Genomic DNA, 26,216 nt, shown 5'->3' with positions numbered 1-26,216 from the left:
GCCGGCCCCGCCCCGCGCCGCCGCGCTGCGCCGCCGCCGCCGCCGCCCCCGCGCGCAGCCATTGCGGGCAGGCCCGGAGCTGCGGCCCGTCCCCCCGCGCGCTGCCCGGCCCGGCGCGGCCCCCCCCCCGGGGACATGGTGTCGGGATGGCCCGGGCCGCCGATACCTTCCCGCTGCACCGCCTCGTCTGGCACAACCGGCACCAGGCGCTGGACAGCGCCCTGCGCTCCGGATCGGTGGGCGCCGCGCTCCCGCCGAGGGGTCGGGGGGCGGGGGGGGACACCGAGAGGCTCCGCACCGCGGGCACCGGGCACCGGGGGGGGCAGGAGGGCGCTGGGGAGCGCCGGGACAGGGGGGGACGGGGCGCTGGGAGCTGCGGGAGGGGGCTCCGGCATAGGAGGGGACCGGAGGCGCTGGGGTGGCGCTGGGGACTGGGAGAGGGGGGAGACGGGGAGGCTGCGGGCACCGGCGGGACCGGGGACACCGGGACAGGGTGCTGGGGCACCGGGGGACGGGGAGCGCTGGGGGGGACAGGGCTGGGCGCGTTGGGACCGAGGGACTGGGGGTGGGAGCGCTCGGGGGCTGCTGGGGACAGGGGGGAGCTGGGGGCGCGGGGCTCCAGGATGGGAGCGCGGGGAGCTGGGGGGGCTGGGGGCAGCACCAGGCTGCGTGGGGTGACGGGGAGGGCACGGGGTGCCTGGATGACCCTGCCCGTGCCCGCAGCACGATGTGGAGCTGATGGACCCCCGTGGCCGGACCCCGCTGGAATTGGCCGTGTCCCTCGGCCACCTGGAGTCGGCGCGGGTGCTGCTGCGGCACAACGCCAACGTGGGCCGGGAGAACGCCAACGGCTGGACAGGTACGTGGGCACGGGGGCCGCCGGCGCAGGGCGGGAGGTGCAGGGACACCGGCGCTGGTGGTGCCCGGCTGATGGCACCCCGTGCCCCAGTGCTGCAGGAGGCGGTGAGCACGGGGGACCCCGAGATGGTGCAGCTGGTGCTCCAGTACCGCGACTACCAGCGAGCGACACGGCGGCTCGCCGGCATCCCCGAGCTGCTCAGCAAGCTGCGTCGGGTACGGCCCTGCCGGGGTGGGCACCGGGCACCGCTGGCGCTGGGGTCCCGCCAGGCTGGGGAGTGGGGGTCACGGAGGCTGCTGGCGAGCTCCTGGGGCCCCCCACAGGACCCCCATCTCCCCCAGGATCCCCCGATTGGTTGTCCCCCAGATCCCCTACCCGCAATTCGGCCTCTGCCGAGGATCCCCACTGGGGCTCTGTTCCACCCACCCAGGGCTCCCGGCTGGGACCCCCTTGCTGCAGCCCCCTGCCGTGTCACCCCTCTGCCCTGTGACGCCTTCATCTCTTCCAGGCCTCCGACTTCTACGTGGAGATGAAGTGGGAGTTCACGAGCTGGGGTGAGCAGGGCCGGGGGCTGGGGCCGGGGGGGGCCGCCCCCACCGTGCTGCTGACGGGTGCCGGTGCCGCAGTGCCGCTGGTCTCCAAGGTGTGCCCCAGCGACGTCTACCGCGTCTGGAAGCGGGGCGAGAGCCTCCGGGTTGACACCACGCTGCTGGGCTTCGAGCACATGACGTGGCAGCGGGGCCGCCGCAGCTACATCTTCAAGGGAGAAGGTTGGCTCCAGCACCCTCAGACCCTGCAACCACCCCCCAGGGGTCCCCCCGGCGCCCGTGCATTGCACGTACTCACCCATAAGGACGCCGGATCCCCTACGGAGACCCCAGATGCCCCCAGGGGCAGGGGCAGTCTGGGTGCCGGGGGTTCCCGTCCCCGCAGTGGGAATGGTGGGGCCAGGGGCAGGCACTGACCCCCTTCCCCACGTGCAGAGGAGGGGGCAGTGGTGATGGAGGTGGACCACGACAAGCAGGTGGTCTACACCGAGACGCTGGCGCTGGCCTTGCACGAGCCCGACCTGCTGCTGGCGGCCATGCAGCCCTCAGAGGAGCACGTGGCTGGGCGGCTGACGTCGCCCATCGTCTCCACGCACCTCGACACGAGGAACATTGCCTTTGAGCGGTGCGTGGGGGGGGTGCTCGTGGCGGGGAGGCTGGCAGGGCACAGGTGAGGTGGCCGCGGGCCTGATGCCTCCACACCCCTTCCCAGGAACAAGTCGGGGATCTGGGGCTGGCGCTCGGAGAAGATGGAGGTGGTCAGTGGCTACGAGGCCAAGGTGCGCCTAGTGGGGCGGGGGGCAGGGGGGCTGTGGTGACCCCAGGGCTGACCCTGTCCTTGTGTCTTGTCTCTGCAGGTGTACAGCGCCAGCAACGTGGAGCTGGTCACCAAGACCAGGACCGAGCACCTCTCTGACCAGGACAAGTCACGCAGCAAAGGTGACAGCCCCAGCGACCAAGGGGGGGCTGCCTGCAGTGGGGGCCCACCCCCCTCCCGGGTCAAGGCCCTCCTCCTTCCTGGGTGCAGTGCTTGCGGGGTGACAGGGGGCAGCCTGCGGGGTGACGTTGGGCGTTGTGTGGAGCGATGTCGGGCAGCGTGGGTGGCGGTGTGGGGCAGCACGTGGGGGTGATGTGGGGCACCGTGCTGGGTGCACCGTGCCTGCCTGCACTACCCCCTGCACCTCGGGGTCTCCCTGCAGGCTCCAGGACTCCCTTTCACTCCTTCCTGGGCCTGGCGCAGCAGCACGGCACCCACAACGGGGTGAGCAGTGGGCAGGGGGCCTGGGGGTGATGCAGGGCGGGGCAGGGCTGAGCTGTGCCCCCCCCACGCCCTCCCCAGGCACCCGTGCTGCAGGCGGCCAGCCCCACCAACCCCACGGCCATCACCCCCGAGGAGTACTTCGACCCACACTTCGACCTGGAGGCCCGCAACATCGGGCGCCCTATCGAGGTGTCCAGCAAGGTGCAGAGGTGAGCACCGGGGCCGGGGGAAGGCAGGCCATGGTGGTGGGGTGCGGGGGCGGTCCCTGTGCCCACACCGGTGCCCGGGCAGGTTCAAGGCGACGCTGTGGCTATGCGAGCAGCACCCGCTGTCGCTGGCGGAGCAGGTGACGCCCATCATCGACCTGATGGCCATCTCCAACGCCCACTTCGCCAAGCTGCGCGACTTCATCACCCTCAAGCTGCCCCCTGGCTTCCCTGTCAAGATCGGTGAGGTTGGGGCTGCGAGGCTGGGGGCTGCGGGAGGGGCAGGGCCTACCTGGCACGGGGCTGCTGACCCCCCGGTGCCCCCAGAGATCCCCCTCTTCCACGTCCTCAACGCCCGCATCACCTTCAGCAACCTCTGTGGCTGCGACCAGCCGCTGGGCTCCGTGCGGGTCTGCGCCCCCGCCCAGCCCCCCGGCGCGCAGCCCACCGGCCCTGGAGGTGAGCGATGGGGGTGCCCTGGGGGGTGTGGGGGCATCGGGGCGGGGGGTGTGGGGGGGATCCCCCTGGGGGTGGCGTGAGTGCGGGGTGCTGGGGGGACCCCCCCAGGCGGTGGCGGTGCCCCCAGCGGTGGCGGTGCCGCAGGCTGGCCCTTCCCGTGCGAGGTGGAGCCGGGGGTGTTTGAGGTGCCGCCGGGCTACACGGTGCTGGGCGCGGGGCGCAGCGAGCCCCTGCGGGACGAGGACGACGACCTGCTGCAGTTCGCCATCCAGCAGAGCCTGCTCGACGCCGGCACCGAGACCGACCAGGTGAGGCCCCGCCCCCCGGAGAGGCCCCGCCCCCGGGAGAGGCCCCGCCCCCCGGGAGAGGCCACGCCCCCCGGGAGAGGCCACGCCCCACCAGGCCCCGCCCCCTTTCTACGAGGCCCCGCCCCCGCAGGTGACGGTGTGGGAGGCGCTGACCAACACGCGGCCCGGCGCCCGCCCCCCGCCCTACGACGAGGAGCTGCAGCTGGAGCGGTGAGGCTCCGCCCACGGGCGGGGGGCGGGGGCGGGGTCTGGGGAAGCCCCGCCCACCGCGCCCGGAGGGGGGCGGGGCTTGGCGGGAAGGGGAGGGGCTCGAAGGTGTCGGGGTGGGGCTGGGTGGGTGGGCGGGGCTACGGGGGTGGGGGCGTGGCTTGTTCGGAGGGGCGGGGCTTGCTCGGGGGCGTGGCCTCAGCGCTGTCCCGCAGGGCGCTGCAGGAGAGCCTGCTGCTGCAGGCGGGGCCCGGCGCCGCCCCCCCGGCGGGGCCCCCACCCGGGGCAGGCGGCGGCGGCGGCGCCCCCCCCCCGGCGCCCCCCGGCTACGGCAGCTTCGCGGAGCAGCTGCGGCTGGCCATGGCGCTGTCGGAGCAGGAGCAGGAGGAGCGCGAGCGGCGCCGGCGGGAGGAGGACGAGGAGCTGCAGCGCATCCTGCGCCTCTCCCTCACCGACAAGTAGCGCGGGGGGGGCCCGGCCCCGGGACCCTCCTGCCCCCCGCACCCCGCCGGGCCCGGCACGGCCCCCCCCGGTGCTGTGCGGTGACCCCGCGGGGCTGGGGGGGGTCCCTCGCGGATGTACATACGCTATACATACAGACCTACACACAGCGCTGTGTCCGACTGTGCCTGGCCGCGGGGCGTCCCGGGGGGGCTCCCTCCCCCCGATCTGGCCCCGTGCCCCCGGAGGGGCTGCCCCGGGGCCGCGGGGGCGGGGCCGGGGCGGGGCCGTGCCCGCTGCCGCTCCCGGGCCGTTCCCGTGCCCGCCGCGGGCGGGGCGGCGGCGGCGGCGGCGCTTCCTGGTGCGGGGCGGCGCGGCGGGGGCATGGCGCTGGTCACCGTGCGGCGGGCGGGGGGGTCCGCGGTGAGTGCGGGGCCGGGGCGGGACGGGACGGGACGGGGCGGGCCGCCGGGTGCTGCCGGGACGGGACGGGACGGGACGGGCTGGGACGGGCCCTGCCGCCGCGGGGGGGTGGCGGAGCTGCGGGCTGCCCCCGCCGCTCCCGGGGCCGCCGCGGTTTCGGGCCCCTCTCGTCCGCTCCCAGCACGCGGTCGGGGGCTGCCCGGTGAGCACAGCAGGGGTCGCGGTCCTCAGCTGCTGCCAGTAAAGCCACGCTCGTCCCCAGTGCTCCCAGTATGTTCGCTGGGGGGGCTGCCCCCCTGGATCCCGCTGGCTGGAGGGGCTGTCCCAGTGACTCCCACGGCAGTCGGGGGCTGGCCCAGCGCCTCCCAGTTGGGCACAGGTTGTCCCAGTAGCTCCCAGCCCATACCCGCCCCCCCGCACCGACCGCTGGGCCTTATCGGGGTGCACAGCCCCTGTGAGCACTTCCCCTGGGCAGCGCCCAGCGTGGGAGGGGGAACTGGGGTGAGGACCCCGCACTCCGGCTCCCCAGGGGTCTCAGCTCCCAGGGACCCCTCCCCAATCCCCATGGGACCCTGCTGTGCCCATGCTGGGGGGGGGGGAGGGAGGGGCAGGGTGTCGCTGTCAAAGGGCACCGATGGTCATGCCCATGGTCATGCTCCCCTTGGGGCACTGCCCCCCCACGTTTGCAGGAGGACAATGTGCCCAGGCGCGGCCAGCTGCAGAGGCGGTGAGAAGGGGTCCCCAAGCCAGGGGATGGGGGCCTGGGGCACTGGGGTGGGGATGGGACAGCATTGTCCCCTCCCTGCTGCTGCCCCCCATCCTGCTCAAAGCCCTGCTGCCCCAGGCAGAGTTTCGTCATGGTCAAGGGAGCTGCCTTGCTGCTGCCTGCCGAGGAGCCGCTGGTGGCTGAGCCCCCCCCAGCTGCGCCCCCGGGGCGGCAGGAGCAGCACCTCCAGCTCATGATGCAGCTGCTGCGTCCCCAGGATGCCATCCGTCTGGTAGGGCATGGCCACCTCCCCAGGGGTGGGATGGGACGAGAACGGGATGGGGACGGTGACATGGAAATAATGGGGATGAGGATGGGATGGGGACAGGATGGAGACCAGGATGCAGACGTGGACACAGATGGGATGAGGATGCAGGTGCTGATGGGATGGGAATAGGGACAAAATGAGGATGAGGATGAGAGTGAAGCAGGGATGGGGACAGGATATGGATGGCAATGAGAATGGTAACGAGGATGGGATGTGGATAGGGTAGGACTGGGACAGGATGGGTCAGGATGGGGATGGCAATAGGGACGGGCAGGGGACAGGCACGAGACTGGGATGGGATGGGATGGGATGGGATGGGATGGGATGGGATGGGATGGGATGGGATGGGATGGGATGGGATGGGATGGATGGGGAGGTGATGGGATGCAGACAGCAATGGTGATGGCAACAGGATTGGGGATGCATTGGGGCCCAGCGTGCCCCCAGGGTGCTTGCAGGTCATCCCCAGCCCCATGGGCGCGGGGGGCAGAGCAGCCGTGCTGCCCCGGGGGTGCAGGGTCTCCCCTCAGCCTCCCCCATCCTAGGCGGTGCGGCTAGAGTCGGTGCGGCCGCAGCGGGTGAGGTACCTGCTGGTGGTGCGGCCGGAGGAGGCAGGTGCCGAGGGCCAGACGGTGCTGCTGGGTGTGGACTTCCCACACGAGGGGTGAGTGAAGCTGGGAGACCGGGGTGGGGTAGAGGCAGCCATGCCCCCCTGACCTCTGCCCACCCCAGGTCCACCCATTGCACCCTGGGCATGGTGCTGCCCCTCTGGAGTGACACCCAGGTCTTCCTCGATGGTGACGGGTAAGGGGGAGCCTCCTGGAAGGGGGGGAGAGGGGGCTGGTGGGATGGACAGAACCTGCAGGAAGGAGTGGGGCAGGGGTGACCACCCTGACCTGTGTGTGTCCCTGCGGTGCCCAGGGGGTTCAGCGTGATGTCTGGGGGGCAGACCCGAATCTTCAAGCCCATCTCTGTCCAGACCATGTGGTGAGCCAGCTGCTGGGCACCACCGCGGGCATGGGGGATGTGGGTATCACCGTGGGCATGAGGGAAGTGGGCACCACTGTGGCATGGGGAACATGGGCATGGCAGGTGTGGGAGCCACTATGGCACAGGGGATATGGACATGGGGGACTTGGGCACCACTATGGCACGGGGGACATGGGCACCACTATGGCATGGGGGATGTGGGCATGGGGGACATAGGCAGGACTATGGCACAGGGGACATGGGCACCACTATGTCATGGGGGACGTGGGCACCACTATGGGTTTGGGGACATGGGCACGGGAGGTGTGGGCACCACCATGGACACAGGTGTGAGCAGGGGATGTGTGGGTGGGCTTTGGACATGGGCAGAAGACATGAGGCCGTGAGGCGACGTCAGAGGCACCATGACCGGGGACGTGTGGGGCTGGGAGATGAGGTCCTGGGAGGAGGCCGCGGTGCGGGCAGGGCGAGGGGGCCGCGTGCCAGGCTCCTGTGCGGCAGGGCCGTGCTGCAGGAGCTGCACCGAGCCTGCGAGCAGGCGGACCGCGGGGGGCACATCCCCGGGGGCCCTGCGCTGCTCTGGGCCCGGGACTACGCGGCTGCGCTGAGCTCGGAGCAGAGCTGCCTCAACGAGTGGCTGGCCATGGCCGACCTGGAGTCCGTGCGCCCCGGCTCCCCCCAGCCCCCGGGGTAAGCCCGGGCCCTGTGCTGTGCCCCTGGGATAGGGCTGGGGGCGGGGCTTGTGGGAGGGGGGCGGGGCTTGTGGGAGGGGGCGGGGCTTGTGTGAGGGGCGGGGCTTGTGGGAGGGGGCGGGGCTTGTGGGGGCGGGGCTGCGGGGCGGGGTCTGCGTATCGGGGGCGGGGCTTGAAGGAAGTGGGCGGGGCCTGGGAGGGGTCGGGGCACGTGCTGAGGTGCTGCGGTGGTGCCAGGCCGGCGGTGCCGGAGCTGACGGAGCAGGCGGTGCGGGCGCTGCTGCGCGACGTCCTGGCCTCCGCTGACCTGGAGAGCGTCACCTCCAAGGAGGTGGGTGCTGGGGCCGGGGGCGGGATGGGGCACGGGGGGGGGTCCCGTCCGCATCCCTCACCCCCCGCGGTGCCAGGTGCGGACGGAGCTGGAGCGGCGCACGGGGCGCAGCCTGGCCCAGCACAAGGACTTCATCGACAACGAGATGCTGCTGGTGCTGGCGCAGATGGACCGGCCCTCCTGCGTCTTCCCGCACCTCTACCTGGTGGGCAGCGGGGCAGGGCGCGGGCAGGGCACGGGTGGGGCGCAGGAGGGGCTGTCCCCAACCATCACCGCTGGCACAGGGCTCCGAGTGGAACGCTGCCAACCTGGAGGAGCTGCAGCAGAACCGGTGCGCGAGGGGCCATCCGTAGCGGGGCAGGCATGGGGGCAGTGGGGGGCACGGCCCCGATCCCCCCTGCCTGCACTCTGCAGCATCACCCACATCCTGAATGTGGCACGGGAGATCGACAACTTCTTCCCGGCACTGTTCACCTACATGAACGTGCGGGTGTATGACGAGGAGGCGGCTGAGCTCCTGCCCCACTGGAACGATACCTTCCTCTTCCTCTCCGACGTCAAGTCAGTGGGGACAGGGTGTGCCGGGGATGTGGTGGGGCAGGGGTCACCAAGGCATGGAGCGTGGGGGGCTCAGTGGGGGTACTAGGGCAGGACTGGCGAGGCAGAGGGGCGCAGGGAAGGAGCATCTTGATGGCTGAGGTGCTGGGGGCCCTGGGGGATGCTGGAAGGTGAGGGACTCTGGGTCACTGGCTCTCTGTGGACACTGGGGGCGTTAGGGACAAGGGGTCCATTGGGCAAGGGGTCCTTGGGGACACGTGGAACCATGGGGCAGGGAAGCACTGGGGCCATGGGTGGCACTGGGAGCTGGGCAGCTGAGGGTCCTGGGGTCCCTGGGGACGCCGGGGTCCCCGGGGACGCCAGGAGCTGTGTCGCAGTGAGGCTGCCGCAGGGCCCGCGGGGGCCGGGCGCTGGTGCACTGCCGCATGGGGCTGAGCCGCTCGGCAGCCACGGTGCTGGCCTACGCCATGAAGGAGTTCGGGTGGCCCCTGGAGCGGGCACTGCGGCACGTCCGGCGCTGCCGCCCCGGCGTCCTGCCCAACCCCGGCTTCATGCGCCAGCTTGACTTCTACCAGGGCATCCTGAGCGCCAGGTGGGCGGGGCGAGCGGAGCGGGCGGGGTTATCGAGGCCACGCCCCGTGGGTGGGGCGTGCTGTGACCACGCCCCCAGCAGTCGGTGTGGGTGGGGCCAGAGGAGGCCACGCCCCTCTCGCCTTTGGGAGCCCCGCCCTCACCGGCAGGGGACGGGGCCAGGGCAGCGGGTGACCGCGGGTGCTCCCGTGGCAGCCGGCACAGCGTCCTCTGGGAGCCCCGGGCGGCAGAGCGCGTGTCCCAGCCTGAGCCGGAGGAGGCTGCACCAGGGGACGAGGTTGCCAGGCCCGAGCCCCGAGCCCCGTCCCCGCAGCCTCCCGAGGAGGCGAGCAGGCACCCGGCGGGGCCGGGGCTGTCGGGGGCACCCCAGCGCCCCCGCATCTCCCTCTGTGCCGTCATGCGGAGCATCAGCCTGATGGAGTCCCCACAGCCCCACGAGCTGCTGGAGGAGCCCCTTGGTGGGGAGGTGAGTGCCAGGGCAGGGGGCACCGGGGGGAGGTTCGTGGACAGGGTGAGGCTGTGGCACGGAGCGTGGCCGGTGGGACGCTGACCATGGTGGGGGCACGGGTACATGGTGCTGGACTGGGGATGCTGGGGGCCGTGGGGCGAAGCAGCTCTGTCTGGAAGCCCCTCCTGCTTCCCGCAGGTGTTTGAGGCCACAGAGGTGCCGGGGGACCCCGGGGGTCCAGGGGGGTCACCCCCAGGGGCACGGCCCAGCTCTCGGCCCCGGCGCGTAGTGCGCCAGGCCAGTGTGGATGGAGGCCCAGCCTGCGCAGAAGACCACAGCCCACCTGCCTCCGGCTGCGACCCTGCCCTTGACCCCACCTCACCCCTTGCCCCCTAGTCCCAGCGGGGAGGAGGACAAGGGGCAGGCCCCCTGCAATGGCACCAGGGGATGGGGCAGGGTGGGGGCCTGCTGCCCCCCCCCGGCCTGCACTGCGGGGCATGGGGTAGCACTGCCTTACCCCCCTGCCCGGGGCCCTGCTGCACCCCTGGGGGGTGATACAGCCCCCGGGCCACACCTCGCCACGCCGGCACCCTGCACCAGCACGGCACCAGCCTGACAATAAAGCACGTAATGCACGTCGCTGGTGTGGGGACCCTGCCTCTGCCGGGGGGGCTCGCAGTGAGGGGCTGAGGTCGGTGGAGACAGGCGTGGGGCTCCCGTGTGGGAGGTGTGGGGTAACGCCAGTGCTGCCAGCAGCAGGAGGGGTACACCATGTCCCCGGGGGCCGGGGCAGCTTGGGGAGGAGGAGCCGCGCACTACAACTCCCAGCAGCCTTTGCGCGCTGCTGCTGCGCCCGCCCGGCTCCTCCGCCCGCGGGCCTCATGGGAAATGTGGTCCAGGCGGAGGGCGGCTGCGGCGCCATCTTGTGCGAGGCCGGGGCGGGGGGTGGGTGTGAAGACTGCAGTCTGTAGGAACCGGCGGCCGGCCCGGTGGGGAAGGCGCCCCCCGTCCGCCCCCGCGGGGCCCTGCATGCAGAGAGCTGCCTGGAGCCCCCACAGCGGGACGAGGCAGGCTGAAGGGCGCGGGGCCGGGCCCGGGTCTCACGGCGGCTGGCTGCACCGCTCCGCTGGCACGTAACCGACATGCTTCGGTGGTGTGCCAACGGCCTGCCAGGAAGCCAATAAATTAAGTAACCAATAGCCTAAATAATTAACAAACTCACTCTTTTATTAATTTGTGCTTACACGATTCTGCACGCTATTAAACAGCAAAACTACTAATAATCAAATGAATCCCACAGGACTAACCCTCCCCCCCCCAACGCCTCTGGGAGGCAGATGCGATGCAGGCTCCCGTGGGCTGTCCAAATGGCCCCATCCAAATGTTTCTGGCATTGCCACTACCCCGGTCACCTCAGCTCTACGGGGGATGCGCGGTATGGTCACCTAGGAAGGGACACCTCTGCCTGCGTCCCTTCTCCTCCTTAGCTGTCCTTCTTCCCCCCCACTGTCCCTCTTCTCACCTGCAAGCCCCCCGCCAGCCCTCCTCTACCTCTCATCCCTGTTCCCCCTTGAGCTCTCATACTTGCTACCAGGCGCCTTGCATCGCCACTGCCATCATCCCCACGCAGGGCAGGGGAGGCTGGCCAGCACCGGGGTCCTGCGGCACGATGCCACCAGGTGTCATGCCGCAGGACCCCGGTGCTGGCATCAAAGCTCTGTGCCCCTACAGCCTCTCGGCTCACTTCTCCCAGCGCACACGCCACGCTGCAGCCACCTCATCCACGCCAGCCTTTACTCCGCATCCCTCCGCTGGCTCAGAGCCCGTACTCATGCCAGAGGCTGGGGGGATAGAACAGGATCAGCGAGCAGCCCCCGGTCCCCGCTGTCCCCAGAAGCCCACCCCGGTCCCATACACACCTGTAGGTGACTGCGGGGTCATCGCAATGCTCCAGGAGGGCGTCACGGACTGGGAACGGGGGGCTCAGTCCCAGCGCTTGCGCCCGCTCCCAGCGCTGCAGGCGGGTGATGCCTGTGGGGGAATACGGGGGGGGCGTTATGAACTGGGGAGGGTCGCTGGGCGGCCTTGGGAGGGGGGCTCGGGGGGCGCTCACCCGTGCAGGGGCCGTACTCCCAGGCCAGGTCGAAGCGCCGCAGCATGTCCAGGAGATCCGGGGGGGGCCGGGGGGGAGACGGGGGCTCCTGGGCGGCCTCCTGCGTGGGTAAGGGCGGGGGGCGGGGGGGCGGAACGACAGCGGGCCCCGCCCGCCGCCCCCGCCCCTTGCCGCGCTCCCCCCGCCGCGCCGCGGGGCCGTCCTTGCTCTCGGCGCGCCCCGGCCGCCGGTGCCGCCGTGGGAAGGAGTCGGTGATGAGCCCGGTGCGCTCCATGGCCTGCGGACGGGGCGGCTGCGGCACGGCACGGCACGGCACGGCGCCGCCCCCCCCCCCGCTGGTCCCGAGCCCCCCCCGGCTGTTCTGTCCCCTCTCCTCCACCGCTGCCCCCGGCCGCCGTCGCACAACCCCGGTGTCCGTCCCCCCCCCCCCCCCCGGTGTCCCGGTGCCGCCCCCCCCGCCGTGACTCACCCCGCGCGTTCCCCGCCGCTCTGCCTCTCCCGCCCCCCCCGGAAGGGCGCCTGTTTGTGCCCCCCCCGGCGCCGACACGGTCCCCGGAGGGCCGGCCCCGGCCCCGCGGGTGTTGGGGCGTTGCGGCTTTATTTCTGCTTTTATTTTTCCTGCGTGTGTTTTTTCCCCGGGGGGGGGGGGGGGGGGCGGACGGACGGACCGGGGCGGGGGGGTCAGGGCGCGGCCCGCGCCAGGGCGGGGTTGTGCAGGACGAAGCGGCACAGCCCGGGCAGGCGGCGGTGCCCCAGCGCCTCCTGCAGCCGCTGCATGGCGCCGTTGCCCGTGGCCGTGTGCCCGTAGGTGGGGAAGCCTCGGGCCAGCGCCCGGCGGGCGGCCAGGACGGTCAGCACCCGCATGAGGCCGCGGCGGCGCTGGGAGGGCAGGGTGAAGCCGTGCGCCCCCGCCGCGAAGCCGTCGGTCAGCACCCAGCAGAGCGGCTCGCCGGCCCGGTCCAGCAGGCACAGGCTGGGGAAGCGCTCCAGCAGCTCCCCCAGGTACTGGCGGCTCCGCGCATTCCCCCCGTACGCCCACGTCGCGTCCAGCAGCTCCGCGTGGGCCGGGCTCAGCGTGCCCACCCGCACGTCGGGGTCCAGCCTGCGGGGAGAGGGACGGGACGTGGGCGGTGGCGGGACGGCGACGGGACAGGGATTGGGACACGGACGGGATGGGGATGGTGCTCACTGTGGCTCAGGTAGGGTGCTGGGGTCGGGGTGCAGGTATGTGTAGTACTCAGTCACCTCCAGCTCTACGCCCTTGGCTGCTGCAATGTCCTGGGACACTGTGGCCACCCCATCCTGCAGCCCTGGGGGGGCGGCAGCAGCAGGTGCCCCACTCCTCCCTGTCCCTGTGCCTTCTGACCGTGCCCCCCAGCATCCCCAAGGACCCCCCACTGCCCCTCTCTCCTCCCCCAGCACACTCCCCAGGGACCCTGCTCACCCAGTCCCTGCCCTTGGTACACCCGCAGTGCCCCAACTCACATCCCCAGTGCATCCAGCACCCCAGTGCCCATCAGCACCCACCCATTCCTGCCCACAGCACCAACTGGTGTCTCAAGCCCCCCCGACCCAGGCTCCCAGTGTCCCCACCACCCCAGCCCCTCGGTGCCCTGGAGCCACCGAAGATGTGGAAGGCAGCATCCCAGCGCAGGCAGCCCGGGGTCTCCAGCAGGGCCCGGTAGGCGCCCACGTCCCGGTAGAAGGCCGCCTGCAGGTTCCAGTAGCAGTCGTCCACTGGTGCCTGTAGGGCAGGGCTGGGCTGAGCCCCCCCGGCACAGCCACAGCCCCGTGCCCCGAGCGCCCGCCAGCCACCTCTCCGCTGCGCCGCGCCAGCACGGCGCCAAAGTCAGGCCAGGCATCTACTGCGACCTCGAAGTCCCCCGGGTTGCCGCGGTTGATGTTCAGCACGGCGCCGTACACCTGTGGGGCGGGCGTCAGCGACGGGGCGGCCGTCGGGGGCCCCCCGGGCAGCACGGCCTCGCTTGCCCCGGGCGCCCTGCCCTCACCTAAGATGGCCGCCCTCCTGCGGGGTGCGGGGGGTGAAGGCGGAGGGGGCGGGGCCTGGTGCCAGGTCGTGGCTGGGGGCGGGGCCAACCGGAGGGGCGGGGCCAACCGGAGGGGCGGGGCCAACCGGAGGGGCGGGCAGGGGGCGTGGGGGAGGTGGCACCGGTAAGGCCGGGGCCGGTGCGGACCCGGGAGGGGATTGGCCGGCTGGAAGCAGGCCGGGCTGCCATTGGCTGGGGCAGAGCCCGTCCGGGCCGTGATTGGCTGGCGCGGGATGCCCGCGGGGGTCGGGGCGGGGGTCGGCGGGGTCCCGGTGCGGGCCGGGGGTGGCGGCGGCGGCGGGGCGCTCACCGGCAGGGCGCGGGGCAGGCTCCTCCGCAGGGCGTCCTCCAGGCGCTGCAGCTGGGCCGGGCACCGCAGGATCAGCATGGCCCTGCCCGGACACCGGCGGTAGCGGGGGGCGGATGGGGACCCCCGGGCACCCCCGGGCACCCCCGGGCACCCCCGGGCACCCCGGTCCCGGCCGCCCCCCCCGGGGCTCCCCGGTCCCCGCGGCACTCACCCGGGGGCTGCGGGCAGGCGGTGACACCGGCAGGTCCCGGGGCGACCGTCACGGCCGGGCGAGTGCCCCGTGCCCGGGGCGGGCGGTGGGCAGGGCCCGTCCCCGCGTGCCCGGGACACGTGGCGGCGCCCCCCCCCGTGCCCTCCCGTGCCCCCCCGGTGCCGCGGGGACTGAGCGGCGGCGGTGCAGCCTGCCCCGGTGCGGAGCCATGCGGATCCTGACGTGCCCCGGGCAGCTGCAGCGCCTGGAGGGCGCCCTGCGGAGGAGCCTGCCCGCCTCCCTGCCGGTGACGGGGCTGGGGGGGCACCTGGGGACCCCCGTGCCATCGCCGTGACGGTGACCAGGACCAGAGGACCCCCCCGTACCTCCCTCATCCCTCCCGCACTGACGGTGACACGGGCCCTGGGGACCCCCGTGCCATCGCCGTGACGGTGACAGGACCGGTTGACCCCCCCCCCCGCACCTCCCACCGCCTCCCCAACGGTGCTGGGGACCCCCCCTTGCTGTGACGGCGATGGGGACACCGGGCAGTGCGTGTGTCCCCATCGCCGTGCTCGGCCCCGTTGCCCACCCCGTGGCGTCGCCCCCCGCCGCGGCCCCCCCCCCCCCACGCTGACCCCGTCCTGCAGGTGCTGGGGGCCGTGATGACGGTGGCGCGGGGGAACCCAGCTGCCCACCAGGTGCTGGTGGACTCGTGGCCCGATTTCGCCGTCGTCCTCACCCGCCTGCGCCCAGAGGTGCCCCTTGGCGGGGGGGGGGGGGGGAAGGGACTGGGTCGGGGCGGCCGCGCTGGGTGCTCACTGTCCCCGCCGTGCCCCCAGGAGCAGGCGGACCCCGGGGACTTCTACGCCAACCAGCTGGCCGTGTTCTACCGCGAGGAGGGCGCCTGGCGGGCGGTGCTGGGGAGCTCCGAGGCCGTGGACTGGAGCCGAGCCTTCCAGATGCAGGGTGAGCAGGACGGGGAGCCGTGCGCCCGCGCCCCCCGGCGCTGCCCTGGCTGACGGGGCTGTCCCCAGGGATGCAGGACGGGGTGCACGAGGCCGTGCGCGAGGCGGCCGCGGCCAAGGGGCTGCGGGTGAAGACTTTCCGGTACCGAGCGATGCTGAGCCCTGAGCCGCCCCGGTCCCGTGTGCAGTGAGTTGGGGGGGGAGGGCTCGGCTCGTCCCTGGGAGGGCACAAGGGTCCCTGGGCACATCCCCAGCTGGCAGAGGGGTGACGAGCTCAGCCCCAGGTGACGTCAGGGTCCCCAGTCCCATTCCCGGGTGGCAGGGGGGCCCCTGATCCTATCCAAGTGGCACAGTGGTCCCCACATCCCCATGTGTCCCGTTGGTCCCCAGTCCTGTTCCTGGGTGGCACGGGGGTCCCCAACCCCATCCTTAGGTGGCACTGGGTGAGGGGGTCCCTGCTCCACCCCCACTGAGGGCGTCGGGGACCCCTTCCCCCCGCCATCCCACCCTGTTGCAGGATCCCAGCGGGGCTGCGCCTGGCGCCGCTGTCCCCGTCCCACGTCCCACTGCTCAACGCCACGTGGAGCTTCGGGGGCACGGGGCGCAGCCGCCGGTTCCTAGAGGGGCTGGTGCGGGCACTGCCCAGCGCCTGCCTGCTGGACCCCCGCGGGCGCCCGCTCTCCTGGAGCCTGGTGGACCCCCTGGGCTGCCTGAGCCACGGCTACACCGTGCCCGCCTGGCGTGGCCGCGGGCTCAGCGGGCTGGTGCTGGCCGCGCTGGGCCGGGGGCTGCACGCCCGTGGCTTCCCCGTGTACTGCGGCGTGCTGCCCTGCAACACGCCCTCCCTGCGCGCCCTGAGTGCTACCGGCTTCCTGCCCCAGCCCGGCACCCTCTACATGCTGCTCAGCACCCCCCAGTAGTGCCCAGGGGGGCGTAATGGGGGTGTCACCACCGGGCCAAGGGGGGGGGGGGCTTCCACCCGAATTCTGGCCCCCGGCGAGCTCCCTGTCATGCCCCACGTGCACCGCCACAACCCCAGGGGGATTCCGGTGCAGCTGCCCCCCGTTCACTCTGGTCCCTACTGATGGCGTGTGCTGGCTCCTTGCCCCCCCCCCCCGGTGCGGTGTGGGCTGGGGCGGGGTGAGGGGGGGTGCGGCGGCAGCACTGGAGAAAGGCTTTTATTTGTTAATACAAGAATAGATCTTCTGCAATAAATACCCTAATAAATAACATCTCCAATAAATAAACACTCACAGACGCACCGAGACAGCCGCCCCCGCGGCCCCGCCCCAAGCCCCAAGCCCCGCCCCCGGGGCATTGGCCCCGCCCACCGGGGGTGATTGGCAACCGCGGGGGTGGGCGGGGCTTGGGGCAGCGGGGGCGGGGCCTGCCGTAGGGGGGAGGGGCTTGCTACGCGGGGTGGGCGGGGCTTCTTGCTCCTGGGGGCGGGGCTTCGGCGCTGGGGGCTCGGTCCCTCGGGGCCGGCAGGGCGCCGGGGGTGCCGCGGGCTCGGGGCTCGTTGCAGCCGTGGGGCAGGGCGAAGACACCGCCGCTCCCAGCCCCACGGGCGTGGGGCAGCCCCCACGGGGCCGGCGGGGGTGGCGGGGAGGTGAGCGGCATCGGTGGCGCGCCGGGGCAGGAGCCCCGTGCCCCGGGCACGCGGGGTGGAGGCGCGCCGTGGTGGCCCCGTGCGTCCGAGTGCCTCGCCCCTGGGCAAGGCAATGGCGGGGGCGTGAGGCAGCCCGCGGGGCCAAGAGCCCCATCCCTCGGGACACGGCGAGGTGAGGACACGGGGTGGCTGTGGCAGCACGTTAGGTTCAGGATCCCCATCTCTCAAGGCACAGCGAGGTGATGATGAATACGCGGGGTGGCTTTGGTGGCGCTTTGGGGTCAGCAGCCCTGCTCTTTAAGGCACAGTGGCGATGGGGGGAGACGGGACACGGGCTGGCTTTGGTGACGCTTTGGGGTAAGGATCCCCACCTGTCAAGGCACAGCAGGGTGGCGATTGGTATGTGGGGCTGTTTTGGTGGCACTTAGGGACAGAAGCCCCTCTGTTAAGGCACAGTGGTGGTGGTGGGGATGTGGGGTGTATTTGGTGGCACTTTGGGGTCAGAAGTCCTGTCCGTTAAGGCACAGTAAGGTGGCAATGAATATGTGGGGTGGCTTTGGTGGCACTTTGGGGTCAGGAGCGCCATATCTCAAGGCACAGTGAGCTGACGGTGGGGACGTGGGGTGGACTTGGTGGCACTTTGGGACAGAATCCCCATCTGTTAAGGCACAGTAGTGTTGGTGGGGACGTGGGGTGGCTTTGGTGGCATTCGGGGTCTGAAGCCCCATCCATTAAGGCGCGGCAAGGCGTTGGTGGGGACGTGGGGTGGCCTCGGGGGGCCCCGTCCCCCACCTTGGCAAAGCGGCAGGGGGGGGTCTCAGAAGCCCCTCGCCTCGAGGCGCAGCGTGACCACGGCGGGCGGCACCTTCTTCTTGAGGCGGTTGAAGTCTTTGGCCGAGCGCCACAGCCAGGTCTGCAGCTCCTTCAGCAGCCAGAAGTCGTCCATCTTCTTGAGGAAGTCATTGGGGGCGGCGGGGGCACCGGGGGGCAGCGGGGGCCCAGCAGGGCCAGCGGGCAGCGGGTAGCCCAGGGAGGACATGACGCCGGCGATGCTGACCACCAGCCCCTGCAGGCTGGAGCAGAAGTGGCCGAGGCGGTGGCGCAGCTCGGCGGTGCCCGCCTGCCCGTCCAGCCCGCGCAGGTAGCAGAGCAGGCGGCTGTAGGCACGGTAGTTGGCTGCCAGCCGCGCGTTGTCCGTCAGCCCCCGCCACAGGTCCAAGTCCACCGTGGCGCTGGGCACCTGCTCGGCGCGCGCCAGCCGCGGGGGGTTGAAGTCGGGCTCATTGAAGGGGGGGCCCAGGTAGTTCAGCTGCAAGGTGGGAGGGAGGGGGTCAGGAGGGGGGGGGACCGGGGTGGGACTGTCCCCCGTGTCCCCAGCTGCTGTGTGCTCCACGTGCCCAACGCATCTCACGTCTCTGCAGCCTCCCGCCCACGTATCCCTGATCTCCATGCCCACTGTGTCACCACTCTCCACGTCCCCCAGCTGGACATTCCCAGCACATCCCAGGTCTCCAGGTCCCCCTGTCCACCGCCTCTCCTTCTCCTTCACATCCCTGGTCTCCATGCCCTTGATTGCCTAGATCTCCGTGTCCCCCAGATGGACGTGCCCACCACGTTCCCCTGTCCCCCTACCCCGATCTCCATGCCCCACCACGTCCTCAAGCTCCATGCCCACCACGTCTCCAGTTCCCCATGTGCTTGACATCCCAGGTTCGTGTCTCCCTGCTGAATGTGTCCACCGTGTTCCCCCAGTCTCCACATCCCCTTGTGCCTGAGCTCCGTGTCCCCGGTTCCCCATGATCCCCACGTCCCAGGCCTCCATGTCCCCCTCCCGTACCCGCCGTGTCCCCACATCCAGGCAACGGAAGCAACCAAGGGAGCTCAACCAGAGCTTGCATGCAGCGGGGGGACAGCAGTGGCACCGAGGCACCTCCAGCTGTGCCACGCCAGCAGCACCGGGGGCACGTCAGGGCAGAGACAGGGAACCTCCGCGTGGGCCGGTGCTGCTGGCGGGCAGGGAGAGGCGGTGGCAGGGAGCCAGGGGTGTGCAGATGCCCGCGCCCCATGCCTGGACCTGGGACGAGGGCAGGGGCCGGGGGAGACGCCCTCCGCCGGAGGCACAGGGCGGCTCCCCCGGCCCCTGCCCTCATCCTGATGAGGCATTTCCTTGGCCTCCAGCATGGGTGGAGACCCACAGCCTCATGCATACAGGTGCAGTCCCACCCCTGTCCTGACGCTGCACCACGGGGAGGCGGGAGGGTCCCCACACTGGTGGGGACACAGAAAGAAGCAGGAGGTCCCCAGGCTTGTGGTGCCAACAGGGAGATGGGGGGGAAGACAAGCCGGGGCGGGGGGCGAGCCCCCTACTCACATAGGTGCCAGCGAGGGTGCGGAGCTGGTGCTCCAGGTAGCGGGTCAGGTCGTAGGTCTTCTGGATGGACTGGCCGGCGCCCAGCTCCTCCGTGCCGTTCAGGGCGGGCACTGCCGGCAGGTTGCAGAGCGCAGCACACAGGAAGGCAAAGATCCCCCAAGAGTCTCCTGCAGAGACACGGCGCTGCCTCAGGGGGGTCCCTGCGGCACGGGGATGGGGAAATCGGGAGCCCCGGGGCACCCTGGTGGGGTGTGATGGGCTCTGGGGTGCTGGGGATGTGGCAGCGCCCCGGCGGCTGCTCCACTTGGTTCCACCAGACCTCTGCTGCGCTCCCCACCTCCCTGGGTGGGGGGGATGCAGACTCCCCGCCCCCCCGAGGAGGTCCGGTCTTGCCCATGGCGCCCAAGACCTCCTCCTCTCACCCGGTGACAGGGATACCCTGCTACCTCATGGACCTTGTGCCACTGGCACGCTCACCACCAGCCCCAGCCTCATCCTGCACACGGGGAAACTGAGGCAGGGAAGGTCTGGGCATGGAGCGGAGCCGCTCAGCATCCACATGGGAAGCCCGGACTGGTGCAGCAGGGGCTTTGGGGACCCCAGTGTCCCCACCAGCACCACTGGGACCACCATCCAGCACGGCCTCTCCTCTGTGCACTGCCGACCGCGGACTGCAGAAACAATCCTTTATATGGTCTCGAGCGAGCGCTGCTTGCTGCACTCCCGCCGGGACGCCCGGGTTATATTTGGGAACGCCGAGTCACCTACCACCAATGCCGGAGCGGGCTTGGTTGCCTTCCTAATCACAGCACGTTGGGCACCCTGCGGGACTGCAGCAGTACATCCACATCCCCGTCCCTGTCCCCGTCCCCATTCCCATCCCATCTGGCCCTGCCCTGCTGGGAGCCTGGGGCCGGGCAGGGGTCAGGGGCAGGACCCCACAGGGCGGCTGGGGCGCGGGGCAACCTTTGCCGAGGCCTCTGCCGGAAACCGCCGGCCGGGCCACGCCAGCGCCCTGACGTCAGGGCGGGTTACGAAAGCCAGCCCCGCTCACCGAGAGGTCGCGGCCGCTTCCAGGAGGCTCCGTCCAACTGGCACCTCGCTGCGCACCCTGCCGCGCTTCCCGGCACCTCCTCCGCGGGGACAACCCACTGCCGGCACGCCGCGGCACGGCTCCGCACGGCACGGCCCTGCTCCCAGCCCTGCCCGGCACGGGCAGCCCCTGGCGGCCCCCCCAGGGAGGCGAGGGCGGCGGGGAGCCCTGCGGTGCCCTCACACGTCACCACTCCCCGTCAAATGCTGCCGGGAGGTTTGGAAAGGCAGGAGCAGCCAAGCTCCACTGACGCACGCGGGCCCGTGGGGACGCCCTGGCTGCGGCTGCGCCAGTCCCTGCGCGTGGCACCCGGCCCGGCTGCGCCCACCAGCTGTGGGATGCCGTCTCCTGGTGATGCACGGCACCCTGCGGGTGTGCAATGCGCCCTGCACAGGTGCCGTTGCGCAAAGCTCCTGCATGCACGAGGCACCGTGCGCGTGAGGCACCGTGCAGCCGTGCGATGCACACCGTGCAGCTGTGGCACTCCGTGCAGGCATGTGACGGGCACGGTGCAGACGTGGGATACAACATGAAGACGTGCCGCGCGCCACGAAGGAGTGCCGTGCACCGTGCAAGCGTGATGCACCAAGCAAGCACAAGATCCACCGTGCATGTGTGTGGCACATAGCACACGTGAGATCCACCGTGAAGGTGTGTGACACGCTGTGCACGTCCGTGACGCTGCGCACTGATGTCAGCCCCCGAGCACACCCTTGCACGTGACGGTGACCTCACGGGCGCCGCGTGCCCCACACCGCAGCCGTGACGCAGGGAGCACGCGGAGCCGCTCGTGCACGGCCGAGCCCATGGGTCCCAGCATGGTGAGCGTGGGGGGCGCACCGCGGTCCCGCTGCATGCGTGCAAGTGTGCGTGCGAGCGTGGGCCGAGGGCGGCGGGGGGGGGCCGCATGGCGGTGACTCACCCGCCCCCGGGTGTTTGCTTTGGCCCGGCCCCACCGTGGCCGAGCCCGGCACAGGCGCTCGCAGCCCCGCACTGCGCAGCGGGGCCGGCGGGACCCTCACCCGCCACCGGCTCGGGTTTCCAGAGAGGGATTTACACCCGGCCCCAGCCCTGCTGCGGCCAAGGCAAACAGAGCTGGGGGGGCCAGGATGGGGGCGCGAGGGGGAACGGGGACGAGGACGGAGCAGCCGGCAGCTCCCAGGCAGGCAGCTGGGGTGCGGGGCTGGAGGAGCGTGAAGATGAGGACGAGGATGAAGGAGGGCACCAGGAAGCGCCTGGTGGATGTGGATGTCCGGGGCTGGGTGGTGGCTGGGATGCTTGGCCGTGGCGGCATCACAGCGGTGGCACTGACCTGGCCGTGTGGCAGCTGGGAGCGACTGCAGCGGGAAGCCCAGCACGGTGCAGCCACTCTCCCTCACCCGCCTTGGCCACGACGGCTCGGCACTGGGTGGAAAATGGCTCAGCACCGGCACAGGCAGCAGCCACGCAGTCCCGGGCCCGGCAGGGAGGGGGGGGCAGGCGGCGAGCGGGGCCGGCACAGCTGGATCCCAGTGACGTCGAGAGGAAGAGCCCGAGGGTTTCAAAACCGGCCCTGGAGTGGGGCCAGGATGCTCCCGGCCCACGTAAGCAAAGCACGGAGCGGCTGCGGGGCCGGCCCCACGGGCAGGTGGAGAGCTAGGGCCACGGGAGCTGGCCCCCCCCCGGAGCAGCGGCCAGCAGCACCCCCTCCCGTCACTGCCCCAGCACATGGGTGGGGATCTGTGGGCACCGAGGGGGCCGACAGCAGTGCCCCGGGACAGCTCGCCCGGCCGTGCCCCCGTGCGTCACAGCGGGGCCGCCACCCGCGTGGCTTTGGAGGCGTGGGACAGCACGGAGCAGGGAGACAGCGGCAGAACCGCAGCCCTGCGATGAGGCCGGGGGGGGGGCCTGCCCCTGCTGCCCCCCCCCGCCGAGCAGACCCCCCCGCGAGCCGCCGCTGCCATTGTGCGGCGCTGAGCTGTTCCCTGGGCACGCCGTGGGCAGGGAGCTGCCGGGGTCAGGCGTGACCGCAAGCTGCCAGCGCCGCTTTTCCCGAAAGTGTTGAGCAAAGCGGCTCGGGGGCTTGGGGAAGGGGGGACCCCCGCCCTGCCGGCCCCTCGCACCGCGGAGCCCAGAGCCCCGAGCGCGGTGAGGCGGCGGCGGGAGCTGCCGTATCTGATGGGCTGGCGGCCAAGGGACGGCGGAGCCCGGCACCGCTGGGAGCGCGGCCCCTCCGCGGCGCTTGCCCGGCTGCGGGGCGGGAACAGAGCCGGGACGTCCTGCGGCAGCCAGCGTGAGCGCGCCATTGAGGAGCGGGGAGCAGCGTGAAGCCCGCGAGCGATGACGGAGCAGACAATAGCAGCGGCCCCGGCTGCCCCGACCCCCGGCTCTCCCCGCGCGCCCTCACGGACGGGCTCTTGCACAACGTGGCAGCCGCCGCCAGCCGCTTGCGGGGAGCCAGCCGGGAGATGCTGCACGCAGGATGGGCCGGGATGGACACCTCGTGTCCCCGGGGCTGCGGGACTTTAACGCTGACAGCAGCCCCGTGGCCCTGGCGTGAGGACGCCTGCTGCCCGCACCTGGACGTTGGGTCCTGTGGTCCCCGACGGGAGGGACGCGCAGGCACTGTGGCTGATATTTCCTGCACCCAAAGTGCCGTGACTGCCCCCAGATACGGCAGTGAGAGGCAGCGGGGAGCAGTGGGGATCCCCCAGACCTACCACAGGCCTGGCCGGGAGGAGGAGTTGCAGCGTGCCTGCCCTGCTGCGCCCTGTGCAGGTCCCTGAGAGCAAGGCCACATCCCCAGGGGCGTCGGGGGAGCACGCGGGGGGAGCCCGGCCCCGCGCCCCTCCGGCCATGCATGAGCTTGCAGCCCGCACTGAGTGTTTACATCCTGTCTCCTCCGTGTGTTTATAAATGCATCCGTGCACGGGAGACTCCAGCGAGGCCGTAATTAGCTGGGCCTGGATTTCCCATCCGGCTCCAGCCAGCGGCACGATGGAAGCCCCCCCCCCCAACCGGAGACAGGGGAGCAGGCCCCTAATCCCAACCAGACCCTGCACCAAGGGCCGGCCCTGCGTGGTGCTGCCTGAGGGCACCCGCAGCGCCTGTCCGGCACGCACTGCCGTGCACCGCCACGCACGCCAGCGGAACCCAACGGCACAGCCTCCCCGGTGCCCCTTCCTCGCTGCACCCACCACTGGTGCCCGCAGACCCATCTGGCACTCCTGGCACAGGGCTGACAGTGCCAAAAATCCCTCCCACGCCAGGCACCCCAACCCGCGTCCCCTGTGGTGCCGAGGGCCAAGGCGGCTGTGCCTGCAGCCACAGCACAAAGAGCCGAGGGAGCTTTTATGGGAGCGGCGGCGGAGCCAGGGACAGCCCAGCGCCAAAGGCAGCCTGGCCCCTCTCCGGCCTGGAGCGGAAACGGCAAGCTGGGGGCCGAGCCCGGGAGGGGAGCGGCAGCTCCCAGCACAGGGGGGGACTGGGGGTGTGGGGCCAGCTGGGGCTCCCGGTGCCAGCCCGCATGGCGGCACCGAGCCCCGTGCCATGGGTGCCGTCAGCCCCTGACCTGCCACCACTGCTGGCATCTCCCTCCAGCCGCCCCGTGCCACGCTGCTGGCGGGTTTGCATGGGAGCAGCCGCTCCGCTTGGCAGGCGCGGTGGGGATGGCTATGCCCTGGGAAGCCGCACGTGCGGAGGCAGCACTGCACGCCCCGGTGCCCTAGCAGCACCAGGCGCGGGCTTGTCGTCTGCGGGCCACCCAGACCCATGGCGCTGCCATGGCACAAGTGGGAAAGCTGGCCACCCAGACGTCCCGTCTACGCTGGTGAGGGCAGGTGGGTGCAAGCGCATCCCTGCGTGTGCCTGCTGGGATCTTTGTGTGGGCACCTGGCGGGCACACAAGGGGCCACAGAGCCAGGATGAGCCCCCCCCCCCAGCCCAGGAGGAGGCAGCTCCCGGCAGCAGGGCAGGTGGGCGCAGGGAAGGGGGTGATTTATGGCGAAATGTGCCACTTAGCAGGGCATAAATCTTCCCCCGGCGCAGCCCTGTAAGCAGAGCCCTCTGCATTTCCCTTCAGAGGCTGCTCGCGGGCTGGGGCTAATGCAGCCCAGATGTGCGCGGGGACCGTGCCCTCGCGCAGCCTGCTAACGAGGCGCGGGGACACCGGTTCCTGGTGGGAGCCCGGCATCCCTGAGCCCCGTCCCCGGGACATTGCCGGGCCGGGGACGGCCTCAAACGGGGAGCGGAGCGGCGGCCGGCCCTCGGCATCCCCCTCCCTCCCTCACCCGCCACGAGCTGTGCCGCGGGCTGACCGCAGGCCGCGGCCGGCAGCCTCCTGGTGCCACCAGCTCCCCGCCACCTCCACCGAGCTGGGGACGGGGTTCAGAGGCGCGATGGGGCCAGGAGCTGGAGCCCCCGGCTGCCGGCCCCACTTTTCTGGTTCCCCCGAGTCGCGCCGGCTCCGCGGGAGCTTGAACAAAACCTGGCCCCGGCCTCGTGTCCCCAGCCCCGCGCCCAGCGAGGCGGGAGCCCGGCCGACAGCGCCCACAGTTTGACCTTTTAAGGGTTGTTTTCCAGCGTTTTTCCCCTTCCTTTCTGCGCCAGGCAGCCCCAACGCAGCCCCTCCGCGCCACGGGGCCGGCAGCCCCCCGTCTTCCCAGGGCCCCGGGGGCGGCTCCAGCCGCCAGGGCCGGGGTAACAAAGCCATCCGGCAGCTGTGGCCAGAGCCCCAGGGCAGTGGCGGCGTGCCGGTTCCCTCTGCGGAGCGGGGCATTTCCCCAGCACCCCCAAAAGCGTCAGCCACGTCCCGGTGGGGCTCAGAGGCTGCAGCACATGCCTGCACTCGCGCCGCCTGCCCCACGAGTGAGCCCCGGGGAAGGAGAAGCAGCTCTTCCTGCCCCCCCGAGTCCCAGGGACTTTCATTTTCCTCCCCTCTGTCAGTCCTGGGTTTTAATTCTCCGTGCTAAGCGGCGTTTCCCTCCCTGGTAATCACAAACATGCATGGAAAAGAGGGAACTAGAGAAAGGGAAAAAAAAAAAAAAAAAAAAAAAGCAGAGGGGGAAAGTCTTAAATCAATCCCAAAGCCAGACAGACGTTTTAATCAAATCAAATTAAAATCAGCAGCGGCTCGGCACAGCGAGCCGCGCCAGGCGCAGCAGCCCCCCGCCCCTGCCCCCGGCCCCTCGGTCTTACCTGGGGGCTCCCCGGCCACATTTAGCATAGTAGAGTCAGGGCGCGGGGCTGGAGGGGGCGCGAGGAGCCCGGGCGTGGGGCTGGTGCTGCGCCGAGCCCCGAGCCCCGCGCTGACGGCGAAGCTGCCTGCTCTCCTCTGCCCTGGCTCGCACTCGCTCGCGCTCGCTCGGGTGTTTTTTTTTTTTTTTTTTTTTTCCTCCTCTCCCTATTTGTTTTGGTTTGTGTTTGCTTGGGTGTTAGGTGGAAGAAGCTGTCTGGGCTGTGTTTTTTTGGTGTGTGAGTGTGTGCACGGTTTGCACCACGCTCCGGCTCCCTCACTCACTGCCTTTCCCCCTTCCACCTCCCTTGATTTGCTCTTTTGATTGGTGTCCAGGAATGCAAGAATAAAAAAACGCGAGCTCGCATACACCCTCTCTCCAAGCTGCTGCCTCCCTTTTTTTTTTTTTTTTCCTTTTTTTTTTTTTTTCCGAAATTCAAGTGTTAAGCAGAACCAGGTTGCTTTCAAGAATGTATTTGATGCAATTGTACACAAGAGCGGGCTCCATTCATTCCCCTCCCTCTCCCCCGGGCTCCCCCCGGGCTCCGCGGCCGCGCTGGGGAGGCTGTGGCCGGACCGGGCGCCGCGCGCGGGGCAGCGGACGGGGACCAGAACCGGGGGGGGGGACCGCAGAAAGGGGGGAAGGGGGGGGAATGCCCCCTTCCTCGCGCCCCCCTCCCCTTCTTCCCCCCTTCCCGGGGGGGCCCTGGCTGCCGCTCGCCCTTTGTTAGTGGCCGGGGAGCGGGACGGGGCGGCGGGCGGGGGGCTCCTTCCTACCTGCTCGGAAATCCATGGGGGCGGCGGCCCGGGGGGTCCTGGCCGCAGGGGGGCTGCGGGGCGGCCGCGCTGCTGCGCCGGGGCCGGGCTGGGAGCTCCCATTTGGCGGCCCCGCTCCCCGCGGGGAGGGCAGCGAGGGGAGAGGGGCGAGGGGCGAGGGGGCGCGGGG

General features: G+C 71.3%; 5 protein-coding genes across 10 annotated transcripts; 2 read left to right on the top strand and 3 right to left on the bottom strand.

Annotated features, from left to right (window-relative positions):
* Positions 1–30: 30 nt before the first annotated feature.
* On the top strand, positions 31–4,458 carry ANKRD13D (ankyrin repeat domain 13D). The gene is made up of 15 exons (XM_083838973.1): positions 31–236; positions 724–859; positions 950–1,074; positions 1,368–1,413; positions 1,486–1,629; positions 1,843–2,032; positions 2,120–2,186; positions 2,265–2,346; positions 2,607–2,668; positions 2,747–2,877; positions 2,960–3,117; positions 3,202–3,333; positions 3,478–3,641; positions 3,772–3,851; positions 4,064–4,458. Exons 1-15 carry the CDS (start codon positions 147–149, stop codon positions 4,308–4,310), a joined length of 1,854 nt encoding a protein of 617 aa, XP_083695099.1. The 5' UTR covers positions 31–146; the 3' UTR covers positions 4,311–4,458.
* On the top strand, positions 4,425–16,232 carry SSH3 (slingshot protein phosphatase 3; the record flags this gene model as incomplete). 3 transcript variants are annotated; one of them, XM_083838970.1, is made up of 16 exons in its annotated part: positions 4,425–4,712; positions 5,402–5,439; positions 5,557–5,710; positions 6,292–6,410; positions 6,479–6,550; positions 6,668–6,733; positions 7,238–7,426; positions 7,666–7,759; positions 7,836–7,964; positions 8,044–8,090; positions 8,174–8,320; positions 8,709–8,909; positions 9,104–9,374; positions 14,860–14,986; positions 15,055–15,172; positions 15,503–16,232. In XM_083838970.1, 16 exons carry the CDS (start codon positions 4,425–4,427, stop codon positions 15,903–15,905), a joined length of 2,463 nt encoding a protein of 820 aa, XP_083695096.1. In that variant the 3' UTR covers positions 15,906–16,232. The 3 variants fall into 3 exon arrangements, with proteins under 3 accessions (XP_083695096.1, XP_083695097.1, XP_083695098.1); XM_083838971.1 differs by lacking the exon at positions 15,055–15,172; XM_083838972.1 differs by lacking the exons at positions 14,860–14,986; positions 15,055–15,172; positions 15,503–16,232 and adding an exon at positions 9,555–9,995.
* Positions 10,563–12,071, bottom strand: POLD4 (DNA polymerase delta 4, accessory subunit). Its single transcript, XM_083838982.1, has 4 exons — positions 11,939–12,071; positions 11,470–11,746; positions 11,276–11,387; positions 10,563–11,197 (listed from the first exon to the last, which is right to left on the bottom strand). The coding sequence occupies exons 2-4, from the start codon at positions 11,741–11,743 to the stop codon at positions 11,173–11,175; spliced, it is 411 nt and encodes a 136-aa protein (XP_083695108.1). The 5' UTR covers positions 11,744–11,746; positions 11,939–12,071; the 3' UTR covers positions 10,563–11,172.
* On the bottom strand, positions 12,066–14,158 carry LOC310900679 (glycine N-acyltransferase-like protein 3). 3 transcript variants are annotated; one of them, XM_083838977.1, is made up of 6 exons: positions 14,039–14,158; positions 13,828–13,909; positions 13,285–13,392; positions 13,093–13,213; positions 12,659–12,779; positions 12,066–12,571 (listed from the first exon to the last, which is right to left on the bottom strand). In XM_083838977.1, exons 2-6 carry the CDS (start codon positions 13,903–13,905, stop codon positions 12,151–12,153), a joined length of 849 nt encoding a protein of 282 aa, XP_083695103.1. In that variant the 5' UTR covers positions 13,906–13,909; positions 14,039–14,158; the 3' UTR covers positions 12,066–12,150. The 3 variants fall into 3 exon arrangements, with proteins under 3 accessions (XP_083695103.1, XP_083695104.1, XP_083695105.1); XM_083838978.1 differs by having other exon boundaries at positions 13,093–13,180; XM_083838979.1 differs by lacking the exon at positions 13,285–13,392.
* Positions 16,152–26,178, bottom strand: CLCF1 (cardiotrophin like cytokine factor 1). Of its 2 annotated transcripts, none has more exons than XM_083838981.1 (3): positions 26,048–26,178; positions 18,966–19,132; positions 16,152–17,903 (listed from the first exon to the last, which is right to left on the bottom strand). In XM_083838981.1, the coding sequence occupies exons 1-3, from the start codon at positions 26,061–26,063 to the stop codon at positions 17,412–17,414; spliced, it is 675 nt and encodes a 224-aa protein (XP_083695107.1). In that variant the 5' UTR covers positions 26,064–26,178; the 3' UTR covers positions 16,152–17,411. The 2 variants fall into 2 exon arrangements, with proteins under 2 accessions (XP_083695107.1, XP_083695106.1); XM_083838980.1 differs by lacking the exon at positions 26,048–26,178 and adding an exon at positions 25,234–25,402.
* Positions 26,179–26,216: the final 38 nt, after the last annotated feature.

Source organism: Anser anser (assembly GCF_964211835.1).
Source record: "Anser anser genome assembly, chromosome: 5".
In the NCBI taxonomy this organism is placed as follows: Eukaryota; Metazoa; Chordata; class Aves; order Anseriformes; family Anatidae; genus Anser; species Anser anser.
This window is presented reverse-complemented; position numbering and strand designations above follow the sequence as displayed.